The sequence below is a fragment of the Bidens hawaiensis genome, unplaced genomic scaffold, assembly GCF_021521415.1.
Source record: "Bidens hawaiensis isolate Kalapana, Puna unplaced genomic scaffold, B.hawaiensis_p1.1 tig00021345_1, whole genome shotgun sequence".
NCBI lineage: Eukaryota > Viridiplantae > Streptophyta > Magnoliopsida > Asterales > Asteraceae > Bidens > Bidens hawaiensis.
Genome location: NW_027493305.1, coordinates 33766 through 58859, shown reverse-complemented (window position 1 = coordinate 58859; position 25094 = coordinate 33766). Strand labels below are relative to the sequence as shown.

Genomic DNA, 25094 nt, shown 5'->3' with positions numbered 1-25094 from the left:
CAAAAACACGACAGTGCCGTGAGACAAAAATCGTTCAGTTAAAGAATCGAAACAGCGATCACCGCCTACTCATCCAGTTTCATCACCAGGTGACACACAAAACAAAATGGTGGTTACATTACAGGGATCGCACTTAAGTGTAACACATTGCTTGAAAGCTATTATTAAATTATTAAAGTGTAGATAAAATAATATTAAAATAATAATAATATAAGAAAAAGGTATTACATATTTTTTTTTCTGTTCCTCCCTCCCTCCCTCCCTCCCTCCCACTTCCTGGGTTGTCTCATACCTTGATGAATAATAATATGAATATCATCATCATTTCATGATACTTTTGTTTTGACGCTACTATGAAAGCGTTGTTTGATAAGCATCTCGTCTTGCCTCCGCCCGTCTTGCCTGATGCCTTACTCTCGGTGGCCCCTTTGGTTGTGGACGTTGAAAGTGTCCTAGGGTGTATTAAATTGTTTCCTAAAGGGACTTCATGTGGTAGAGATGGGCTTAGGGCCCAACATATTTTGGATGCCCTATGTGGGGAAGGATCCGTGATTGCCGTGGGGTTGCTTAAGGTTATCACTGAGGTGGTTAACTTGTGGTTAGGGGGGAGATGCCCTGTTTCTTTGGCGGAGTTTGTGGCCTCGGCCCCTCTAACGCCACTGCTTAAGCCCGACAATCGGGTTAGGCCTATTGCCGTTGGCGCGATTTGGAGAAGACTTGTATCCAAAGTGGCTATGAGGAGTGTTGGGAAAGAGATGGCAAAATACCTTGGTGATTTTCAATTCGGGGTGGGCGTCCCGAGTGGAGCGGAGGCGGTGCTTCATAGCGCAAATAGATTTCTTAATATGTTCCACTCGGATGGGCCGTTGGCTTTGCTTACAGTAGATTTTTCTAATGCCTTCAACCTGGTGGATAGGACCAATCTCCTGCAGGAAGTTCGTGCCAGATGCCATCTATTTCCCTATGGGTTAATTTTCTTTACGGGCAACCTGCAAGGCTATATGTAGGGAATGATTGTATCCAGTCAACTACTGGGGTTCAACAAGGCGATCCTTTAGGACCCCTTCTCTTTGCTTTAGCTTTACACCCCCTCATTCATCAAGTACGAGATGGTTGCAAGTTACTTTTCCATGCATGGTACTTAGATGATGGCACGGTTATAGGAGACGCCATTGAAGTGGCTAAAGCCTTGGATATAATTAGATCTAAGGGGCCAAGTTTAGGGCTTGAGCTTAATATTAAAAAGACAGAAGTATACTGGCCGTCGTGCAATGGGGTAAAGGCAAAAATAGGTTTATTTCCTATAGGGATTGGGAGACCGGAGTTAGGGGTAAAACTCCTTGGAGGTGCGGTTAGCCGGGATGCTGGGTTTATCAGTAGTTTGGCCATTACCAGAGCTTCAAGAGCCGTGGAACTAATGAGATGTCTTACTTGTTTGCATGACCCTCAATGTGAGCTTCTCTTGCTTCGCTCATGTATGGGGGTGGCTAAATTGTTGTTTGGACTCCGAACATGTCAGCCTATGTTTGTTAAGGAAGCTGTCTCTGTTTTTGACAAAGGGCTTCGAGCGGCGATTGAGGATATTGTGGTATGTGGGGGTCCGTTTTTTGGGGATTTTCAATGGAGACTAGCCTCTCTCCATATCCATTTCGGTAGTTTAGGGTTATATTCAGCTGAGAATGTTTCCACCTATGCTTTCGTCGCCTCGAGAGCACAATCTTGGAAGTTACAGGACCACATTTTGCGTGATTGTGGTGGTGATGGGTTGGATTCCGATTTTGGGTGTGCGATGGATTATTTGCACAACTCTATTCCCGATTTTGATCTTGGCGGGTTCGCTAATAAGGACACCGCCCCCCCTAAAGCCCAAAATGCTTTGGCGAGTGCCCTTTATAGTAAAACCGTCCAAAGTTTGGGAGAAAAGTTTGGCATGTCCTCTCGTCAAAGAGCGGTATTAGAATGTCTTCAGGCTCCTCATGCTCAAGACTTTTTGACTGTCACCCCAATCGAAGGATTAGGCCAGCACATGTCAGCAGTGGAGTACCGAGCCATTCTTAAATATCGTTTAATGATCCCACTGTTCCCAGTTGATGAGCCATGCCCGGTCTGTCGTAAGGTTTGTTTAGATAATTTTGGTGAACACGCGATTCATTGCAAAGAACTCCCTGGGTTCAAATATAGACATGATTTGGTCAGAGATGTCCTTTGTGATGTGTTAAAACGGGCGGGAATCTCGGCAGAAAAGAGGCTCCTGTGAATTTCTTGTCGGATCCACGTGAAGGAAGGTCTACTCTCCGACCAGCGGACATTCTTGTGTTTGGATGGGCGGGGGGAAACATGCTTGTGTGGACCTTACTGGGGTGTCCCCTCTTGTCGGGCTTAGGGACACCGGGTTTGTCGCTAGGCATGCCGTGCTAAAGGCAGAAGCAGGAAAAATTGCTAAGCACGAGAAGGAGTGTGTGGAGAATCAACACGCCTTCATTCCTTTTGCTTTTGACACATTTGGGTCTCTTGCCCCCGATGCTGTTGCGTTTCTAAAAAGAGTTCAGCGGGTCGTGCACAGTAACTCATCGACGCCGAAGAACGATAACTTTGTTTTCAGTAGAATCGATTGTATCATTCAAAAGGGGTGGCGGCTTACCTACCTCTTTATTGTAATATTGGAACTATTTTTAATATAATTTCACTAACCTAACAACATAAACAAACAAAACCCATTTCAATTCATTCCATTTTATTTAACATCAACATGTACCAGATTCATTGGCCCTCGTTCAATTGATTGTTATTATTAATTAACCGATGGGTTGTTCGGGTTAATCAGTGATCCTTCAATTTGAGATCTGGATGATATATATATATATATATATATACATACATTGATTGAATAATTAAAATAATGGATATGGCTCGTCTCGACCCTGAATTGTTGCAGCTCAATGAAGTCTCTTCCTTGGCAATCAAGTCCAATTCTTTCGTTGCCGATAACCTATTCGATCAATGGCTTTCGCTGCCCGAAACCACTGCTTTGGTAATTTATTATTATTATTATTTGGTTTCAATTTGGATGGGTGTTGTTATGATCTAAATGTGAATATATATAGATATATGCAATCTTTATTTATACCAATTCAATGATGAATCGGGAATTGACCGTTTTGATTCGGGTTAAGATATCAATATTCATAAATGGAAGTATGATTATGTATAATGATAAGCACACACAATTAAAGTACCCTTTCAAATAAGTGAAATTTAAAGTTATATTAACAATTAAGCTTTCCACATTATGACACAAAAATAATGATAGAATTCTTAGTAAATAAACTGTTAATATATGGACTGTAATAATAATTTATAATTATGCTTACATGTTTGTTTTGTTTTAATACAGGTGAAGTCTTTCCTAAATAAGGCAAAGGCTGGTGTGCCAATAAACATATCAGGAGCAACTTCGAGCCCGAAGTCTCCGTACAACTCTGTGCCTCCGCTTTCACCAAGAAGCTCTTCTGGTTCTCCTAGGTTAACAAAGCGGGTGGGCCCGTCTGTTCTAGGTTCTCCTTTGAAAGTAATCACCGAGCCCGTCAAAGAGTTAATACCGCAGGTTTGCTATCCCAAATACTGCATTTTTAAATAATTAAAATGCCAAATTTACCCTTTTATGGATAAAATAAGTAAATGGTGAAAATTGCCATCTTTGGTTTGTAACAATGTTTCTTTAATGCTTACATTTAACTAAAATAGTTGTTATTGTTGCAGTTTTATTTTAAAAATGGGCGTCCGCTACCTAACGAGCTAAACGAACGGTTTTTGTTTAGAAGCAACCAGTTCTTCTATGGTCATGCCAATGGCCTATCCTTAGACGGTGAAATTTGATTTTAAGTTTTTGTAACCTTTTATAGACCATGAATTAGTTTAACTGAAATAATTTGGGATTTTGCTAATTTTGGTTTGAATGAATAGAGTTCAAACCTGTTACGAAGGAAATATGCATGCTGCCGTCATTTTTCTCTGCCACTCTTTTTAAAAAGATAGATACTGCTAATACTGGCATTGTAACCAAGTGAGATTCTTACTATTTTTTAACATTAAGTATCCATTTTAATCTATATTGCTGCTAATTAATAACATGAATCTGTTTTCAGGGATGCATTTGTGGATTTTTGGGTGAATAACATGCTGACAAAAGACAAAGCAACTCAGATATTTACATTATTAAAGCAGCCGGATCTGAAATGTCTAACTCAGGTCGTTTTTCTTACTCGTTTGGATGTAAAAAATGCTACTTTTTTTGGTATAGTAATTTCTACCAAAAACAACGTACATTATTAAAACAACGTTGTTGTCTTTCTTGGAGTTCTTGAAACAATAATTACATATTGTTAGAAATTAGAGATATATCGACTTTTGAAACGATTTAACATGAATCTTAATGAATCATTAGTGTTTAATTTTCATTACCATGGTTCTTTTATTGATTGATTTATTTTGTCATGCGTATGTAAATTGAGAATATTGGTATTTAATTTGGCGATAGGAGGACTTCAAACCCATTCTTCGTGAACTATTGACAACTCATCCAGGGTTGGAATTCTTACAAAGCACACCTGAATTTCAAGAGAGATATGGTATATTCTTTTTACATATTTATTAATAAATGTTATTTAAAGATCTTTTTTTTTACTTTAAATAATTTTAATTTGATTTTTTTCAATAAGAATTTTTGCATATGTGGTGCTGGCAGATAGATACATCAACAAGTGCAAAATAAGCAGTTTTACTAGGATGTAAACGAGCCGAGCCCGAGCTCGACTAAGTTCAAGCTAGGAACGTTTAACTTACCAGAGCTCGAGCTCACCTCGTGAGTAGTTTTTCAAGCTCGAGCTTGGTTTGTTTAATATTCTCAACTTATTTTATGCTAAAAAATATGTATATTTATAGGTATTTTTGTAAATATAGCTTTTATATTTTACATAATATATATTATCTAATGTATTTATCATAATTTTACATATTTATTTAATATGTGAATATATATTAAAGTAGTTATATTAAAACTATATAAATAACCAGCTCGTTTAGGCTTGTGAGCCTGGTCGAGCTTGAAAAGCGAAGCTGGGGCTCGGGCTCGTTATTGTACAAGCGTTTTTTAGGCTATAGCTTGTGTAAGTTTGGCTCAATTCGAGCTTTTAGCGATTCGATCTCGAGTAGCTCACGAGCGGCTTGGCTCGTTTACACCCTTAAAGTTTAAACATAAATTCAGTTAGAATGAGGTTAGTTGTTAAACTGATTCTAAAATGTAAAGGTGATTTACATTTTGCGCCTTAAGGTTGATTGTTAAAATAAGGAGAAAGTGTTAAAGTTTGATCCTATTTTATGCATTTTCTCTATTATTAGTTATTGTATTCATTTTAAGAAAAAATTTTATTGGTATTTTCAGCTGAAACGGTAATATACAGAATATTCTACTATGTGAATCGAACGGGTAACGGTCTTCTTACACTAAGGGAACTCAAATGTGGAAATTTAATTGCTGCAATGCTTCATGCTGATGAAGAAGAGGACATAAACAAAGTTTTAAAGTAATAGTTTATCAAGAAATTTAATTTTAAAAGTTTAAAGTTAACTTTTTAACTCAGGAATATTTATAAATTCTTTTTTTTTTTTTAACTCAGGTTTTTCTCTTATGAACACTTCTATGTAATATATTGCAAGTTCTGGGAACTTGACACTGATCATGATTTCTTGATTGATAAAGAGAATCTTATAAGATATGGTAACCACGCGCTTACCTACAGAATTGTTGACAGAATATTCTCTCAGGTTTGTAATGTTTATTTGAAGAATTATAATATACTGGATTCCTGGGTCAACTCAAGCCAACCCGTTTCACCTATACAAAAACGGCTTGTTTTGACTTTTGATCATTACCCAACATTCCCATTTTTGCACCTCTACATTCTAGATGTGGCAATCTGACCCGTTTATTATAAACGGGCCGATTCAGATAATGGCGTATCTCTAACGGGTTAAACAAATAAAGTATAAAAAAAGTAGGTTAAAAGGAAACAAGTCGAATAAGGTCAAAAGTTTTATTTAACTGCTTTAACCATTTCATCAAAAGAAAAAGGGTATGATTTCATATTTAACAAGCTAATTTTTAAAAAGAACGGACAAAGAATGTTTTGAGGTCACCCCGAATCTTGGTTTTAAAGTGTGTGGTGCGCTCCGATGCATTTTGATCCAAAAAGCCGACGTGCGATCGCATGCATCATGCATGCGAGTTAACTTGTTAACTTTTAAACACTAAAAAATTAGAGATCAAAATAAGTAACTTAAAAAGAAGCTGTAGTACCATCAAAGAAGTTTTATGAATAACCAAAATAATTCTTTAATTATTTGTACATGTAGTCTATGCATAAGGTACAAGTAACTTATGAAAGAACTCATTTAATTCATAAATTCACGCATCAGACCGCATCACGCATTTTGCGATTTAGAGTGCCGTGTGATATCACTAGCACATTGTGCACGTTATGCACTCCTGATTACTTAACCTGCCATTCTTAACTTAAAAATACCAGGTTCCAAGAAAGTTCACAAGTGAAGTTGAGGGAAAAATGGGATATGAAGATTTTGTTTACTTCATTTTGTCTGAAGAGGATAAATCCTCTGAGCCTAGTCTTGAATGCTGGTATAGCTCTATTATTATAATGATATAATTATATGTAATATAATAAAAAAATGAAAATTTGTTTTCAGGTTTAAGTGCATAGATTTAGATGAAAACGGTGCGCTGACTAGGAATGAATTACAGTTTTTCTATGAAGAGCAGTTGCATAGGATGGAATGTATGGCCCAAGAGCCTGTTCTTTTTGAGGACATATTATGTCAGATAGTCGACATGATTAAACCACAGGTACTTGCTTCCTATTGGTGATTCCCGGTTCAGGCCCAAAGGCCCCAAACTGGTTGTGTCAACAAAAGTCAAACCATTTTCTGGCCATACCGATTGGGTTGGAACCGGTTTTTGAGGGGGGAAAGGATCATGTTTGACCCATTTTTCTTTTAGCTAAATTTTGTATTGTGAGCTGACACGAACACGACACATGTTACTTGAAACTTTATTTTACTTTTTCAATATTAATAATATAAACTTTAAATTTACTACAAAAATACAAATATATATGAAGTAGTTACTTTTAAACTATAAAACATGATTCTTAGTTATCTTTTCTCTTTATGAATTTTGACATAAATTTACCTGCCAGTTTTAAGTTCTTACATAAAAACTTTTTTTTAAATAAACAAGTTAAATGAGTCAATTCGCAGACATGACAGACAACCCATTAGCTATTTACTAAACGTGTTCACGATTTTGTTTAATCTAATTTAGATAAAAACGCAAGTTACGCAACCGGAAAAATACGGATTCATAAAATTTTTATTAAAGCTCTCATATTATTCATGTAATGAAGAAATATTCAACCTACAGGACGAGGCATATTTTACTTTACATGATTTGAAAGGAAACAAGCTGTCTGGCAGTTGTTTTAATATCCTATTTAACCTTAACAAATTCATGGCCTTTGAATCTCGCGATCCGTTTCTCATTCGCCAAGTATGCAATCCATTTTTTAAACTTTTTTCCTACTAAAATGAATAGAGGGTAGAAACGTAAATAACCGTTTTGTGGTAAACAGGAGCGTGAGAATCCAACATTAACTGAGTGGGATCGGTTTGCACATCGGGAATATATAAGGCTTTCAATGGAGGAAGATGCAGATGATGCTTCTAACGGAAGTGCAGATGTATGGGATGAGTCTCTTGAAGCCCCCTTTTAACTTCAACTGTTAATTCAGGTATTCATTTATTAGAGTAATTCTTAAAATGTGTGATTTTAATGTAGATTTAATAAGTTTAGAAATGTATATAAGTAATTAAGTACTGGAATTTGGAATATGCACAAAACATAAATAATGTTTACAATAGGTTCAAACTTAATAAAATAAAAGTTACAAACATAAATGCGTTGCACTATGGTAAAATACTAATAAAAATACTCGTATCAAAACCAAAAACTATAAAAAACTGAATATTGGTACTAGTAGCGGTGTTGTTCGGGCAGTACTCGACTACTCGTACAGTTAGGTTTGGTAAAACGATATGTTTTACAAAATAAAATAGTCTATCTACAAGACTACAATGATTAGATTATAGAAAAGTTGCCTCGCATAACCCAAAAATTAAAGTCATTATATGCTCAAAAGGATACTGACACACATTTTACATCGATCGAAACCATAAACGAATACCAATTCCAGACTACCATGTTCGGTCGGTATTGGTTCGTTTCGGTGCCAGGACTCGGTATGGTTTACGGAACTAAAAAACTTTATTTCGAATACAAGTCCAATTTTAATAAAATTTATATCAAAATGCTGAGAAAAAAATAACCACGTGTTTAGTTTTTTTCAAAAAATAATGAACACAAGTTATTATAGAAAAATAAGTTATTAAAAAATGTAGTGGGTTAAAAGTGTATATTCTTTATATTATAAGGGGGAGAAACAGAAAGTAGAAAAAAATAATTAAACGCCACATGGCAAATTTTAAGTGGCTAAAACTTTACATCACACTCACAAACAAAGTTGCCGAATTGTGTATGCGTGTATAATGCATTAAGTTCAATGGCAGTGGCGGATCCAGAATTTTTTTTTCGGTGGGTTCACTGTTTTAGATGCTCTAATTTTATACGACTGGACATAAAATTTTCAGGTCGGTTCAACGGTTCGGGTTGGTAAGGTTCATCGCATAATAGAAATGCATACAATAACAAAAAACAAGCATCGTCATTAGAAATCTAAAAACACATAATATAAATTCGATTCTTTTCAAACTAAAAAAACTACCTATGGTTTGACCAGATACCCTAATGATTCAAATCAAAACCAAAATTATATTATAGCTGAATCGCCCAAAATTGAAGTTAATTTTTGTCGTTTTTTAGTAAACAAATTTCTATGAAGATCATAATATTTGGAAAAGTTGTTCATGAACAGAGTACAAATCATGTGAAATACATAAAATTGGTAGATGAAAAATGGAAGTGATAAAGAAGAAACGGGTTCTAGATTTTTCTTTATGGCTTTAGGGAATTATGTGCATGAGGGGTTTCGAACCTAGGTTGTCTCACTGTAGGGAGTAAAAGTTTGACAGCTAGACCAAAATTCATTTTGTTTATGGGTTCACTTGCCATTTTATATGTGGGTTCACTTCAATATTTTATATAGGCATTCTACTTAAAAAACGAAATTCAGTGGGTTCCCGTGAACCCGCAACTTACATACTAGATCCGCTCCTGATTAAGTTAATAGCTAGATATCAATGTTACAACCCTTTAAAATGCAACAAATTTAAAATTAAATTATTATAATAATTTTCAATCTTTGAATAAAATGATAGGTGAAGAAACACTAAGTGACCCCGGCAGATTACGGATAATCTTAGGGTTAAGTAGATGTTTCCCACGAGGGTTAGGTCCGGCAAAGATGATTATTCTTCTGATGACATGCAAAACAGACACCGTGAGCTCGTCACTGAGAAGGGGGGGGGGGTACCTCCTTGTGACCACCCTCCGGCGTGAGAATCAGACTAGATTGCTCTGAATATAAGTGTATATTAAGAGAAATAGCTAGAGTAGATAAGATAATATCAGATGATATGCGATAGCATAAAATAATCTGAGATCATATAAGATGATAATGATGGTATAAGATGTGTTTTTTCATACCGTTCCAAGGTGTTGGAGTATTTATAGCCGAAGATAGGTTTCCAAGCAGGTACAGCCAGCTGTATAATATTCCTTTTCTACCAACTGTGGGCTACGCACGTGCCGTGCTGGTGGTTGGTGGGTAGGCAGCGGCTGATAGTGACATGGCCGGCTGTGTACTATTCCTTTTCCACCAACTGCAGGCTATGTACGTGCCACGATGAGGGTTGGTGAGTAGGCAGCGGCTGATAGTGACATTTTGTACTAGAGCGTGCTCCTCCTCGTACTGTTGTCAGTGAGCTGTCACCCTGTGATGGGCTGCTTTGGTCAGATCTTGTCTATTTTGTCCATACCTTGGCAGGTATAGTACAAAAGATCATCCAGAAGCGTACGGACTGGCTCATTTGGGCGGGAGTATTCCCGCCTTGCTCATTCCTTCTTCAGGTGACATTACTGAATTATTGAGAGTTAGTGCCTTGTGCGTGTAGCCTTACTATTAGTGCGGGTAGCCTTCCCTGATGGCTTGTATCCGCAGCTGCGGGAACAGGCGGGGTACTTCACCATTGGGTGGCTTTTCCTGCGGGAACAGCTGGCGTACTGCGCGTAAGGTCTTCATCTCTCTGAGCATGGTGGGTCCTGCGGAACCAGTTGGTCTTTGCGCAGACGTCCCTCTTCAAGGTGAGTCTTGCGGGTCCAACTGGGCTCTGCTGGGATCTACCTCTTCAAGTCCCCCCAGTCCAATGTTCTTCTCATGAATTGTTAATAAGTGAGGTGAACTTTTGGACTTAAGCAAGGGGTTTTGAAAAGGGTTTTAGTTTTAAGGTTTTCCGTGGGGATTCTTCCCGCGGTTTTCCTAATGTCACGTGCAGAAATTCCCGACTTTTCTGCTTGATCTTTGGGTATGATGCGGGTAGGTGTGTAACCTCCTCGCAAGTCAGGAGCGTTGAGTTTCACTTGTGTAGATTCTCCACGAGGTTTTGGTAGTTTTAGACATAGTGATCAATTATGTTAAACAACCAATTCCATCTTGGAGCTTCAAACAATCTAGTTCTCAACGTTCCCGCTATGCGGGGATGTTATTTCCCTTTCCACAAGCATGGCCCAGAAGATCCTTCTTGGTTTTAATTCCCTGCAAGTGCTAAGTATGTGAAGGGTTTCGCCTTGACACTGTACCCGCACTCGTCTTATAGTTACTTGACTTCCAAGGTATTCTTGGCTTCAATTCCCTGCAGGTGCTAAGTATGTGAAGGGTTTCGCTTGACACTGTACCCGCACTTGTCTTACGGTTTCTTGGTTACCAAGGTATTCTTGGCTTCAATTCTCTGCAGGTGCTAAGTATGTGAAGGGTTTCGCCTTGACACTGTACCCGCACTTGTCTTACGGTTTCTTGGTTACCAAGGTAAGGGGGTATATTCCCTCTTATTTTTGAATCTTTGAATCTTTTTGAATCTTTTTGAAATTCGAAGAGTTGGTGAAAGGATAAGAACAGTCCAAACTGTTGAAGGGACGTTAGCGTCGTCCGACGGTTTCTTCTGACAGTTTCAGGACGTGCAGGAAGTTATGGCGACGTGACAGTATATGGTCATTCCAGACGATTTTTCAGGCACGTGGGCGCGAGTTTTCGGGCGCGTGGGCGCGAATTTTACGGCACGCGTTCTGTCGACAGCTGTTGCCAGCTTGCTTTCCACGTGTCGTTGTCTCATTGTGTCTGCGCTTTTCCCTCTCCCCCCATTAAATTCATCGCATTCATTGCGATGGGTATATAAAGGGGGAAGAGGATGCATCTCAACTCACACTTTCACTTCTTCTTCTAAGCGATTTCCGGCGAATACTCTAACTTTTGTCGAGCATTCTCCTGAAATCGTTTTTCTTTCCAACCTCAACATGTCTTCTACTCATGATCCTGAGGTTACTGCCGAAGAGTCCGACGTATACCCTGAGAACCCGATGTCCGCGTCTGACAAGGACGATAAGAGTACTGCTGGCGAGTGCCAGTGTGCTCTTTCCGTCGACCTTTATCAGTACATCGTCAAGAAGTTCATGCTCGAGCCTTTCGAGCCTGAGTTTCCTGAGCCTCACCAGACGGTGTACGATGCCCCCAAGGGCAAGATAGGGGTGTATGCTGCATTCTTCATCTATGGGAATCTCAGGTTCCCATTGACGAAGTTTGTGTACTGTGTTTTGGAGAAACACGGTGTACACTTAACGGAGGTGCACCCGATGGCGATCGCAAAGGTTCCGATGGCGTCGACCGCCTGATGACCTTCTATTCCTGGAGGTGCATCCAGGGCTGGTACACCTTGATCACTCGGATCAAGGGTTTGAAGATCTGTGCTACCGAGCGCAGTCTTCGGTCTTGGAAGTAGGAGTTCTTCTATATCTCTGCCCGTGTCGTCCCTATTGTGATGACATTCAAGAACGGGAGGGCACTCCCCAACCTTCACGCCTCCAACTACCAGGAGGCGGAATGGTTTACCAAGATCTCCCGGATCCAGACTCCGGTTTACCGCTTTGCGGAGTCTGGGATGGTGATGCTTGAGATGAGCCGGGTATGGAAGGATGCTGGGGCAGAGGCGCCACAGATTCCCATCGTCCTCGAATACGGTTCGAATTCTATTCCCTATGGTATGCTCCATCTCTTTTTGCTGATTTAGGGTTTTTCTTCTAACTGTTTTTCTGTTTATTTTCAGAGGGGAACAACTTGCAGTCGCTTCTGCAACCGCGTGAGAGCGGTGGTCCCGCTCGGCTGGGTACTCGTGCTCTTGATGAGAACGAGTTGCCCATTTTGGAGCAAACGGCGGATAGGTTCGTGGAGGTCTACCCGCCGGGCCACGAGATTTTGAACGCCACGCGGCCAGGTAAGGGATTTTTTAACCCTCGCCCTCTTCATGCTCAAACCTCTGCTGGAGTTTCCCTAATTTTTTCCAAGATATCATATGTGCATTTCATGTGTATATATAGAGGTGTATATGCATTTGTTTTAGTCACCAAACACCATGCCTCGTTCAACGATTAAGCACCAATTCATTGAAGATGAAGAGGCCAGGAATGCAACCTTGAGGAAGGGGAAGGAAAGCCTGATGAAGAAGATGTCTGAGTTGACGAAGTTTGGTGATGCCGATGCATGCTTTGTCATGTATGACAAAGAAGGTGGTCCTCTTACTGTTTGGCCATCGACTGCTGAAGCACACCGTTTGATTGAACTGGTATGATGAATCGAAAAGGCAGAGTGCAAACGCTATGCAAGACCACTCTGCCTTTTTGGTGAAACGGATAGCCGAAGCGAAGAAGGAGTTGGAGATGCAGAAGGAGAAGAAGACGAGGATTCTTATGATGAAGTGTTTGCGTGATGTGAACGCACTCAACGAGATCACATGTAAAGAGCAGTTGGGTGCACTTTGTGCTATGATTGCTAGAGATGTGAAAGTGATTGATGCTTTGATTGAGGAAAAGAAAGACGGTAGCAGCACAGTAGGCAGCAGCAAACCAGATGGGGTTTAAGAACCTTTTTTATTAAGAAAATGTGATATGTATGCGATTGAATCGCTATGTTCCAGATTTACCTGAATAAAATGGTCTTTTGGTTGGATTTATTTTTCATGTTTTTTTTTCTAAGAATATCCCATCAAAATTGCAAGCTGCATCTAGAAAATGACTGTTTTCAATCTTTTCCATCTCTTTCATGATTTTTCTCAGACTAATCGATAATTTGACATCAGTCAACTTTTCTTGATTTGGCTTTCTGTAAATGCAGAAAGCTATGAGTATGAAGAACAATATTGTTAATGATTTAATTGGAATTAATCTGGTTGGTGTTTATTTTTATTTTTTAAGTATGAATCATTGATACCATTTCGGATACTGCGTTAACTTTAAAATTAATAATTATCTAAATAATATGTGTTATACGAAAATATGTTGATAAATCTGGTACCGCTAAACAAACAGTTTGGGATTTTACCAAATGTACACCCACATATCGTCACATCAGTCATTTCGTCTCGTATACAAGCATGTAGATGGTTTAGATCATATAGCCTTGCTATACAAACGAATAACCCAGGTAAACGCACGTATTATTCTTGAATGCCCCTAGGATACGAATATGTTTTACCCCTTGTATACGAGGTATATTCCTCAAATCAACAAATTAACAGTTTTGTTATATAGGTTGTTAATATATATTGTCTCTCCCTTATAGAATTGTAAAAAAAATTATAAAAAGGGAATTCACCCAACAAAAAATAATTAAATTGGGTCATAATTACGATTTTGTAATATACAACACGTATGATAAAGTGTGTTATACGACACAAATATATGTAGATGAATTTGGCACCTGCTAAAGGAGAACCCCCAAAAGGGTGTCTTACAACATCTATACATTAGTCATTTCATCCGGTATAGATACGTACGTATCAATAGAGACGTATGTATCAAATATACTGGCATATAGCAAGATAAATTTTACCATCTTTAAAAAAAAACACTTTATTGGTTGTTATGCACTAGCGGCTGCGAATCTGTGGCAATGGCTATAACAACAGAGCATATCTAATCATTTTCGAAACACAAATAAAACAACTCTCAAGAACACAAATTTTCAAAACAAAAATAATAAAACAACACTCAAGAACACAAACCTGTTTATTATAGATGTGCTTTTAAGTTGGTTGGAGAAGAAAATACAGAACTAAATTCGAACCATCTTTCTCAAGGCGTTTTCTTATAAACCATTCATGGTTATCTCTTCACCAATGTGGGACAAGTTCCCACTTCTACTGAGTTTGACAGCCTTAGCAATCTAAACACCTAACTTCGAGCATCGATTTCTCATTCAACTTAACTCCGTTTTGGACGTGGTTTGGTTTGTTGTGAAGCTCTCACAACATAGAACATAAACAAAATAGTCACCATTTCAAAAAAAAAATCCATCTTTTTACATGGATTTTTTTCATAAAGTAATTGACGTCAGTCAACTTTTGTTGATTTGGCTATCTGTGAATGCACAAAGCTATGACAGAACAAGGTTGTTAATGATTTTAGTTGAAATTAATTTGTTTGTTTTTTTTAATTTTTTTAATGTTTGGATAATTAATACCATTTCGGATACCGTATTAACTTTGAAATTGGAATTTAAATAATATGTGTTATACGATTCGAAACTATGTTGATTGTCACACCCTCACTTATGGCCTAGGCGTGTGACCAATAGTTGGTACATGTTTTGAAAATATATCAGAGTTTTAGCGGAAGTCTTTAGTTTATAATAAAATATTTATGTTTTGAAATATTAAAATATAATAAAATTTTTGATTTAATATAAAGCTTCTCGAATAATAAATATTCAAGAGTTTGATTTTTCAAACCTTTGTTTTATTTATAAAACTTGTTTGAATATTGTTTGCAATATTTTAATAATTTAAAATATTGAACCATCTCTACCTTGCGAGCATCTATCTTCATGAGTTGGCTATAATTCCATGCTACATGTGCTAACTTTATTTCCTGTAATATTTTGGGGGGAAAATACGTCAGCGATATGCTGGTGAATCGTTGACTCTAAAAACATTTTATAAATCTTTCCTTGACTGACAAAATAGTTTTCATGAAACAATCTCAGCAGAAACGTCTATTATTTCTGGGATTGTGCCACTTCCATACACACACAATTACGGTTCTCCGGGAGTTGATACCCTTTGGAGAACTTTTATTATGACCTCTAGTCTGCGGCCACGTAGCCTTGACTGATAGACTAGATTGATTATGTTTGGATCCAGACACATGTGTAATTGGTCTGAGTTGTTTTTATTTTCTATCTTGTATTTTAATAGGGATCACGTAATCCCATAAATCTTTATTTGACTGTCTTTGTTTAAGATAAACATCCCGTTTATCTTGACTGATAAAGGTTTAACGTATTCACCTGTGACTGTCTGTTCTGAATGATGTGGTGATCTCGTTTGAAAACTTTTTGTGAATGAATGAATGATTGACCTATAATAAAATAGGTTTATATAAATACTCGGATCGTCTCTTAATCCGGCTACAGACCTTTAGTCTGGTTTTGATAACTTAAACCTTGATTGATCTTTTGTTTGAATTGAATGAAATATTATGATATGAATTTCTTTCTTTAAATTTGCTAACTATGTGTTATGTTTCTTCTTCAAGAAGAAATGTATATGTTATGTTTCTTCTTCAAGAAGAAACGTAAATTATTTCTATTCTTTGTTAATATCTTACGTTTCTTAATGAAGAAATATTGTACTAACTATATTCTTATTTTAAAAATTCCATCTTTCTCAAAGAAACATTATTTTAATTTATTCATTGTATTTTATAATTCTTTGATCAAGGTCTAGGCTATACCCCCGACTAGGGTCTAAGCCTTTGAAATAATAATATTTTATTTGGGCAGAATTCATACTTGCTTAGGTTATTATTTTATAGATTCTCGGACAGCACTTCGACGCTTGCACGTACTTTGAGAATCTTGATCAACAACTCCTCAGCACGCAAATCGAGACAACGTTCGGGAGTCGCCGGGTCGTGCACGTACTTCGAGGTGGAATGTCGGGTCTTCTCGAGTTGACACGGTTTACGAGGTCGTCACGTGTTTCGAGGTCAGCACGCAAAACGAGGTGCGCCGGTTGTCGGGATTGTTGGTGCGAACTTCGAGGTGTCGTCGGTATATGGTGCGGATTACGAGGTTATAGTTGTCGGGTCGGTGGCATAGAAATCGAGGTAGAGAGAAAGTATTCTAGAGAGAGAAAATATTTCTAGAGATAGTGGAGTTGTGTGTATGAAATGAGCCATGAAACGTTCTATTTATAGCTGAACGTGTCGCCACGTGTCATCTTCTGAGACACCTTCTGCCACGTGTTGACACGTGGCGGACACATGTCATTGTCTTAGACACCTTATGCCACGTGTTGACACGTGGCAGACACATGTCATTTTCTTAGACACCTTCTGCCACGTGTTGACACGTGTCACCTTTCCATTATCCTAGTCATTGATGTCTTGAGTCGTAGCGTATCACGACACCGTTTTTTTTGGATTTCTGTGATGTCTTCATCGCGTATCGCGATGTCTCCTTGGCTATGCCCATCGCGTACCGCGATGGGTCAATAAATCAGGATTTTTATTTTTAAACCCCTTTAGTTTTACTAACATGTCATTTTTGGATTGGAATTTTGGGATGTTACATTGATAAATCTAGTACTTCTAAAGAAACACTTTGGGGTTGTACCAAACGTACACCCACAGTCCCACACATTGCGGGTAATTTCCATCTTATTAGGCCTGTCACGTGTAGGTGATCGGGTTGGACTTATTGGGCCTATGGAATTCATTAATGTTGTAATGGGTTTAAAACTGGGCTTTTATTTGGTAATTACTTGTTGACCAAGTTAGGGTCTCCCTATAAATACATGACCATGTTAGGGTTATTGGATAAGTGAGAGGGATTATTGTATTCAAGTTTTGTGTTAGTTTCTTGATTATAATAATACGTGAGTTTACCCTATATATTGTGTGCTCGTTTGTGTTTCCGTTATCAATTCGTACTTAACACATCGTCATATCAATCATTCCATCTAGTATACAACTATATACATAATTTAACATATTGATGGGATGTTATGAACTGTTGGCCCATGAAAACAAAAAGTTGTTGATCATTTAGAGAGTTGAAACAAACTTGTTTTTAATATCCATTGCTCCAATCTCATCAACATAAGTTGATTTCTTCTGTTATGTTCCTACATTAACGATATTATTAAACCAAGAATTTTCTTATTTAAACAAGCAAATTTGATTTAGTAATCCCACCTTTTTGTAGTTGGCTGATAATAACCACACCTTAGAAAATAGTTGTCACCGGACCCGCCTTTCACACTAATTGTTTTCATTGGACCTCTGTTAAAAAAAAATTGAAAAACCTTGACTCCATTAAGTTTTTTCCTAATTTCAAACAAATGCTTTAGGGATTTTGATCGAAAGAAGGATACGAATCAATAGATGTAAAATTTACCTCGAAACGGTTAGATAACTGTGGCTTTTACCTGGTTATTTTATATTTCTGAAACAAAACAAAAAATATCAATCTGAAATGGGTCATTACTTTGACTTTGGTGGTCAAACCAACTATCTTCAGTCAATGATGAATGTTACAAATAACTTTATTACATACCGGCAAATAGCCTTTCACATGATAATTTGTAAAGGCTTTAACATTCATGAGCTTCAAAATACCTTTTGGTGTGCTTAAACATCAAAACATGTTGACACAAATGTCTCTCTATCAGTCTACCTCAAATAAAGCATATGTTTAGAAGTGTGTTTTCAAAGCGACTACTCTGGTTTGAAGCATCTAAATAAAGTAATGTAATGCTAAACTGAATATTAGTTGATAATTGTACATTTATCTTATTGATAATCATGTTTCTTGGGTGTGTTTTGAAGGATTAATCTTGAATTATTAGTAAAGTTAAAGGTTTATTTTATTAAGTTATAATATAGTTACTTGAATTGTAGTAGGTTTATGAAAGGTATGTCTTGAAGATCAAGTTAAGTAGGTCTATATATAGGGTCTAGATTATTAATTTTAAAAAAAGAGTTGAGAGAGAGTTAAGAGAGAGTCAAGGAGTCTCATCTCCATGTACGTTTGATAAGTTCGTTAAGTTCGTTTGTTAAGTTCATTTGATTAATTATATGAAAAGAGTCGAGGGTTGTCACCCCAATATCGCGTGTTTGTTTGTTTGATAAGTTCGTTTGATTCGATTGTTTGATCCGTCTGGGCCAACAATTGGTATCAGAACTTTGGCTCGTTGAACACACAGTTGATTTGAATTGCGGTGTCGTCCTGTTTCTTTTCCTGGTCGATCTTGAAAGTGTTATTTGGTAGTTGTTTGGCACCTTGTTTGAAGAGAAATTAATTCTTATTTTTGCTTCTCGAATTGGAAAGGAAATAGCATCACCACAACTTCAGTTATTTGTTTATTTTATTTCTTGGGAGAAAAGTTACTTCCACCCATAGATTATATATTATATATAGATGTTTACTGCCAGGGTTCCTTTCGTGTTGGTCATAAGGAAACACACAGAATAGATAGGAAGGCATATTAAGGTTTCTTGGGGACCGGAATTGTGGAGTGATAAAATCTTGTCACTTTTTGAATCCGCCACTTAAGAGTTACGATTTAAAAATATAAGGAGTCATGGCTGGAGATAAAGAAGCAGGAAGTTCAGGAACAACGAAAGAATCAATAGGTAGTTTTGTTTTGCAAGCACCAAAGTTAACTTCGACCAACTACGCGTCATGGTCGGTTATGGTGACAATTATTTTGGGTGCGAACGGTTTGAACGATGTGATTGATAAAGAAAAGGGTGCGGGAATTAAAGAAAGAAGTTTATGGCTTTGGGTGTTATCTTTCAAACCCTACCTGAAGATGTGATGCTTCAGATGGCCAAGTATTCGAAACCGAAAGATGTTTGTGAAGCGTTAAGAGTTCGTTATCTTGGTGCAGAAAGAACTCAAAAGGCTCATGTTCAAATGCTAAGAACCGAGTTAGATGCACTGAAGATGGGAGAGACAGAAAGTATTGATGATTATGCTGCGAAGTTGGGTGGAGTACAGTCAAAGTACAAGAGCTTGGGAGCGGTACTTGAAGAAGAGGTTTTGGTAAGAAAGTTCTTGAACTCTATGCCGGATAAATATTTACCTGTTGTTTGTTCGATGGAGCTACTCGCAAACATCGAAACAATGGCGTTTGAAGATGTGGTTAGACGTTTGAAGGTATATGAAGAAAGAAACAAGTAAGTCTGAATGAAGAAAGGGTTATCCCTGGTGTGTTTGAAAAAGATGAAAAGAATGAAGGAACGTGGTACTTAAACAATGGCGCAAGTCATCATATGTCAGGAAAGAAAGAGTTCTTTAGTACCTTGGATGAACAAGTTTCGGGTCAAGTGAAGTTTGGTGATGGATCCGAGATCGAAATCAAAGGTAAAGGTAATGTGACTGTGGTAAGTAAGACAGGTGAAAAGAAAACGCTTTGTGATGTTTTCTATATCCCTAAGTTGAAGACCAATCTTCTTAGTTTGGGAAAGTTGGATGAAGAAGGATGTAAGATTGAAATAGCCAATGGGATATTGAGGCTATATGATCATAAAGAGAGATTGTTGATGAAGGTTCAGAGAAATCTGAATATGACATACAACATCCAGCTTCTTGTATGTTGTAAACATAATAGCTTTGAAGTTGAAAAGAGTGAAAGTTATGATGTGAAACCGATTATGAAAGTGAAGGATATTCGGTTTGGAACGATTCCGAATGATTTGTTTGGAGTCCGCGAAAGTATTAGTCAAGAACGAGTTGATGAGAAGAAGCGAGTTGAGAAAGAAAATAGCAACATGGTTCAAGTTAAGTACTCAAGGAACGAATGCTAAGTTTGAAGAAACGATGAAGCAAGTATACTATAGTCAGTTGAAAAGGAGGAACAAATGCAAGAAAAAATACAATTCAAGATTAAGAGGATGAAAGAAAGAAACACTTTATTACATACCTGCAAATGGTCTTTCACACAATAATTTGTCTACCTTTAAAATTCATGAGCTTCAAAACACCTTTTGGTGCAGCTCCTTTAAGTCGAACATCAAAACAGGTTGACGCAAATGTCTCTATCTCAAAGAAAGCATATGTTTAGAAGTGTGTTTTCAAAGCGAGAACTCTGGTTTGAAGCATCTAAATAAAGTAATGTAATGTAATGTCAAAATTGAATATTAGTTGATAATCGTACATTTATCTTATTGATAATAATCTTTCTCATTAGTCATCGTGGTTTTCTACATACTCGATTATTATTTTCTTGGGTGTGCTATACGTATATAGCTATATTAGAAACAAACAACTCCTGTATCTATAAGATAAGCTACTAAGAGTCACATGTGTACATTTACTAGCGTTTAGACCTGTTCCTGTTATTAACGACTTAAACTAATATGATACACGACGGATATCGCTTATGTATTTACATTACTGTATAGATTCATTGATATATATTATTATATGCATTGAAAAGTATATATTTAGGTTTTAGGCTAGTAAATCATGTGTATATGTTCATCTGTGTATTTATATGTGTAAAATTGTTCATACATGGCCATACATGTATAACACACTACTTTCATGATCCTAATGATAATCCCTTGGCCAACAACAAAAATAATTAACCTTCTGACTTAAAACAAACCTCCTAATATTGTATGTAATTGTAAACAATTGCATCAAATCTGGATTGATTTCTGAATCGTGAATTACTATCAGATAAACCTATTTGTTGGTTACACAATGATCTATCGATTAGACCGAGATTTCTGTTCATGGAATTGAATTCTGATTGTTATTTGTGAATGTTTTTCAAAGGAAAGATGTAATACTTGTATCAATCCTTTTATTTTTTGTTAAAACAATAAGGCCTCCGGTTAAGCCCAACTAACATAACACTTAAGCCCAAATGCTAAAATAATAAACCAGTGTTATTATAAAGCCCAAAATAACATTTATAATTAAATTGAGCCCACATTCCTGTGTCACCTAACTCATTTAATTTCTAACGTTTTTTCCTCGATCAAAAAGTTAATCTAATAACACTAAAATTGCCAACGCTTTACTCCACCATAAAACTTTGGCGTGTGATTTGATATAGATCAAAACAAGGTTAGTAAAAAGACATTCTCTACAAATTTAAAACACGTTTTTAACTAGTTTTATAAATTATTTACTTAAATTAGAAAAGCTTCCAACTTAAATGCGAAATTAATTTTTTGATAGTTTTATATAATATTAACTTTATTCGGATAAGTTTTACTTAAATGCGATGTTAGATCGTTTATAGTTTTATATAATATTAATTAACTTAATATCGAGAAAACTTTTAACATAAATGCGAAATATATATTGTTGACCATAATAATTTGATATCTTTTTACCAAGATATCATATGTGCATTTCATGTGTATATATAGATGTGTATATGCATTTGTTTTAGTCACCAAACACCATGCCTCGTTCAACGAATAAGCACCAATTCATTGAAGATGAAGAGGCCAGGAATGAAACCCTGAGGAAGGGGAAGAAATGCCTGATCAAGAAGATGTCTGAGTTGACAAAGTTTGGTGATGTCGATGCATGCTTTGTCATGTATGACAAAGAAGGTGGCCCTCCTACTGTTTGGCCATCGACTGCTGAAGCACACCGTTTGATTGAAAAGTATTATGAATCGAAAAGGCAGCGTGTAAACGCTATGCAGAACTACGCTGTCTTTTTAGAGAAAAGGGTAGCCGAAATGAAGAAGGAGTTCGAGATACAGAAGGAGAAGTATATGAGGAATCTTATGATGAAGAATCTGTATGATGTGAATGCAATTAGCGAGATCACATGTAAAGAGACATTGAGTGCAATGCGTGATATGCTTGTTAGAGAGCAGAAAGTGATGAATGCTTTGATTAAGGAAAAGGAGGCAAGTAGCAGCACATCAACCAGCAGCAAACCAAATGGGGTTTAAGAACTTGTTTTGAGAGAATGTGATATGTATGCGATTGAGTCGCTATGTTCCAGTTTTACCTGAATAAAAGAATGGCCTTTGGTTGGATTTATTTTTCATGTTTATTTTTCTAAAAATATCCCATATAAATTGCAAGCTGCATCTAGAAAATGACTGCTTTCAATAACTTTTTCCATCTTTTTCATGACATTTTTTCAGACTAATCGACAAATTTGACATAAGTCAACTTTTCTTGATATGGCTTTTGTAAATGCAGAAAGCTATGACTATGAAGAATAATTTGTTAATTATTTTAATTGGAATTCATTTAGTAAGAATCTAAATATTACGTGTTTTACGAAAATATGTTGATAAACCTGGTACTGCTAAACATATGTTGTAACATCGCGTCCTTTACTCTCTTTAAGTTAGGCTTAAAAATACTAACCTAGAAAGTACAGGGACCAAAAGTGCAAATTCTGAAAATTTGCTCCCATCGCGGTACACGACGGGGTAACAGTCAACCCATCGCGTAGCGCGATGGGCTTGGTGAGTAACCCGACACGTGTCGAACACCGTGTCAACACGTGGCGCAATGTGACAGGCCATGTGTCACCACCGCATAAGGCGGCGCCGCGGTACGCGACGGGTCCCAAGGAACCCATCGTGTACCGCGATGGGGTTCAAAAATGGCTATAAAAGGGGGGTGACGGGCATGAACCCCATTCATCCCAACTACACCTCTCTTTACACACATATAGTATTGGAAAGCGTGACCCATTGCCGTAACAAGCCGACGTGCTGTTTTCTCGTATTTCGTGCAAGAAACGAAGTTATAATCAAGTAACAATCACTTAAGCAAATAGATCAAGATCCTGCATTTTTCTTATTATCAATCTAAGCATCCAATCCGAGGTAGGAGTTACGTTTAAGTTATTATTGCTTAGACTATCAATCGAGGCTATGGCCTTTAACCTTGATCGTATTTTACAAATCATTCACAATCATGTTTTCATAAACGTTACTTCATGATGAAGTAATATTAAAACGAAAGATATATTTTGACGGGCATGTAGTAACTGGAAGGGGGATATCACTAGTAATAAGTTTCTTGCCTAAGGAAAAGTAATTCGTATAAATCTCAATCAACGGAGGGACCCGTTTACTTACCTGGAGAAACTTACCAACGTGATAGAACCTATTAGGCCAAAGCATGCTATATCAAACGTCACATAAAACAAGTGTTTTCATTCACAATCAAAGATAAACGATTTCAAGGTTAAGCTTACAATCATAGCTTAACATCATTCAAAACATTCATACGAACCTATTTATGTATATGTTAAGTATCATTCACAATCAATCAATCAGTCAAGGTTTTCCAACACCGACGGTACAAGTGAATACGTTAACCTTTTTGATCAGTCAAAAATATTTATACTCAATGAGACGAACGGGTGTTTGTCTTAACGAGTCAATCAATGTTTACATGAGGTTGTATGATCTCTAAAACGTTATAATACAAAGTAGAAAATAAAAACAACTCAGACCAAATACACATGTGTCTGGATCCAAACATAACCGTTCAGCCTAATCATTCAAAGGTTACGTGGCCGCGGGCTAATGGTCATAACTAGTCTCCTAGTAAGGGCTACGTGGCTCGGGAACAATTGTGTGTGTAGGGCAGTGGTACATAGACCAGAAGTAGAAATGCTTCTGCTGAGCTTGTAGAGAAAACTATATTTGTATTGTAATGTCATTCAAATGTTTCATTGAGTCATACGTGTTCACCAGCATATAGCTGACGTATTCGTCCAACCCGTTGCAGGTAATTAAGCATTAGTAGCATTAGCAAGGATTGGAGTCTTATAAAGATAGAAGCGCGTACAAGATGACTCCGTTTTTTATGAACAAATCCTTGTATTATGAAACATATATTTTGTAAACTATACTTGGGTGTTTAATTCCCAAGTAAATTTTCAATGCAAATTAATATTATATTCAACTTAAAGTCTTCCGCTAAAATTAACCCATAAACTCTGATATATTTACAAAACAGGTACCAATTTGTGGTCACACGCCTAGGCCCTAAACCGGGGTGTGACATATGTGGACCCACATATCGTCACATCAGTCATTCCATCTCTTAAACAAGCCTGTAGATCTGGTATAGATCATATAGGCTTGCTATACAAACGAATAACCCAAGCAAATAAACGTATAATTCTTGAATTCCCCTTGGATACAAATATTTTTACACCTTATATACGTGCATATATTCCACAATTCAACAAATTACAGTTGGTTAATTGGTATATAGGTTGTTAATATATATATATATATATATATATATATATATATATAGATAAAGGATCAAATACAATAATCCCTTATCATACAATAGCTACGCGAGTTTCTTCACTATCGATTTTCAAAAAACACGCGACCGTTCTGATCCTCTGCTCCACTGCTCCATCAATTCCGTACGCCTTCACTGTCACCGTCCAATGATTGCATCTACCGCTGCGACCGTCGACGGTACCGTCGTGAACACCATCTTCCTCGTCACGCCTTTTTCACAGGTCAGTTGATAAAATTGACCAATTAAAATTGAAATTGTTGAACTAATTGACCAATTAAACTTTGAAATTGGTCCAATTAATCATCAATTTGAAGTTTCAATTAATCAATTTTGAGTTTTGAGTAAACCCAGTTGCAGACGTTCCATTTGTTGTTCATATGATCGAATCAATGATCAAATTAATAGTCGATTG

At 37.0% G+C, this 25094-nt stretch overlaps 2 protein-coding genes across 2 annotated transcripts; both read left to right on the top strand.

Moving 5' to 3' along the window:
• The first annotated feature begins 2717 nt into the window (after positions 1-2717).
• On the top strand, positions 2718-7927 carry LOC143563245 (serine/threonine protein phosphatase 2A regulatory subunit B''beta-like). Its single transcript, XM_077050836.1, has 12 exons — positions 2718-3031; positions 3395-3604; positions 3760-3865; positions 3964-4063; positions 4146-4248; positions 4538-4628; positions 5441-5582; positions 5676-5823; positions 6585-6694; positions 6763-6919; positions 7496-7621; positions 7704-7927. Exons 1-12 carry the CDS (start codon positions 2900-2902, stop codon positions 7842-7844), a joined length of 1566 nt encoding a protein of 521 aa, XP_076906951.1. The 5' UTR covers positions 2718-2899; the 3' UTR covers positions 7845-7927.
• A 13910-nt stretch (positions 7928-21837) lies between these two features.
• On the top strand, positions 21838-22341 carry LOC143563255 (MADS-box transcription factor PHERES 2-like). The gene has a single exon (XM_077050842.1). It carries the CDS (start codon positions 21838-21840, stop codon positions 22339-22341), a length of 504 nt encoding a protein of 167 aa, XP_076906957.1.
• Positions 22342-25094: the final 2753 nt, after the last annotated feature.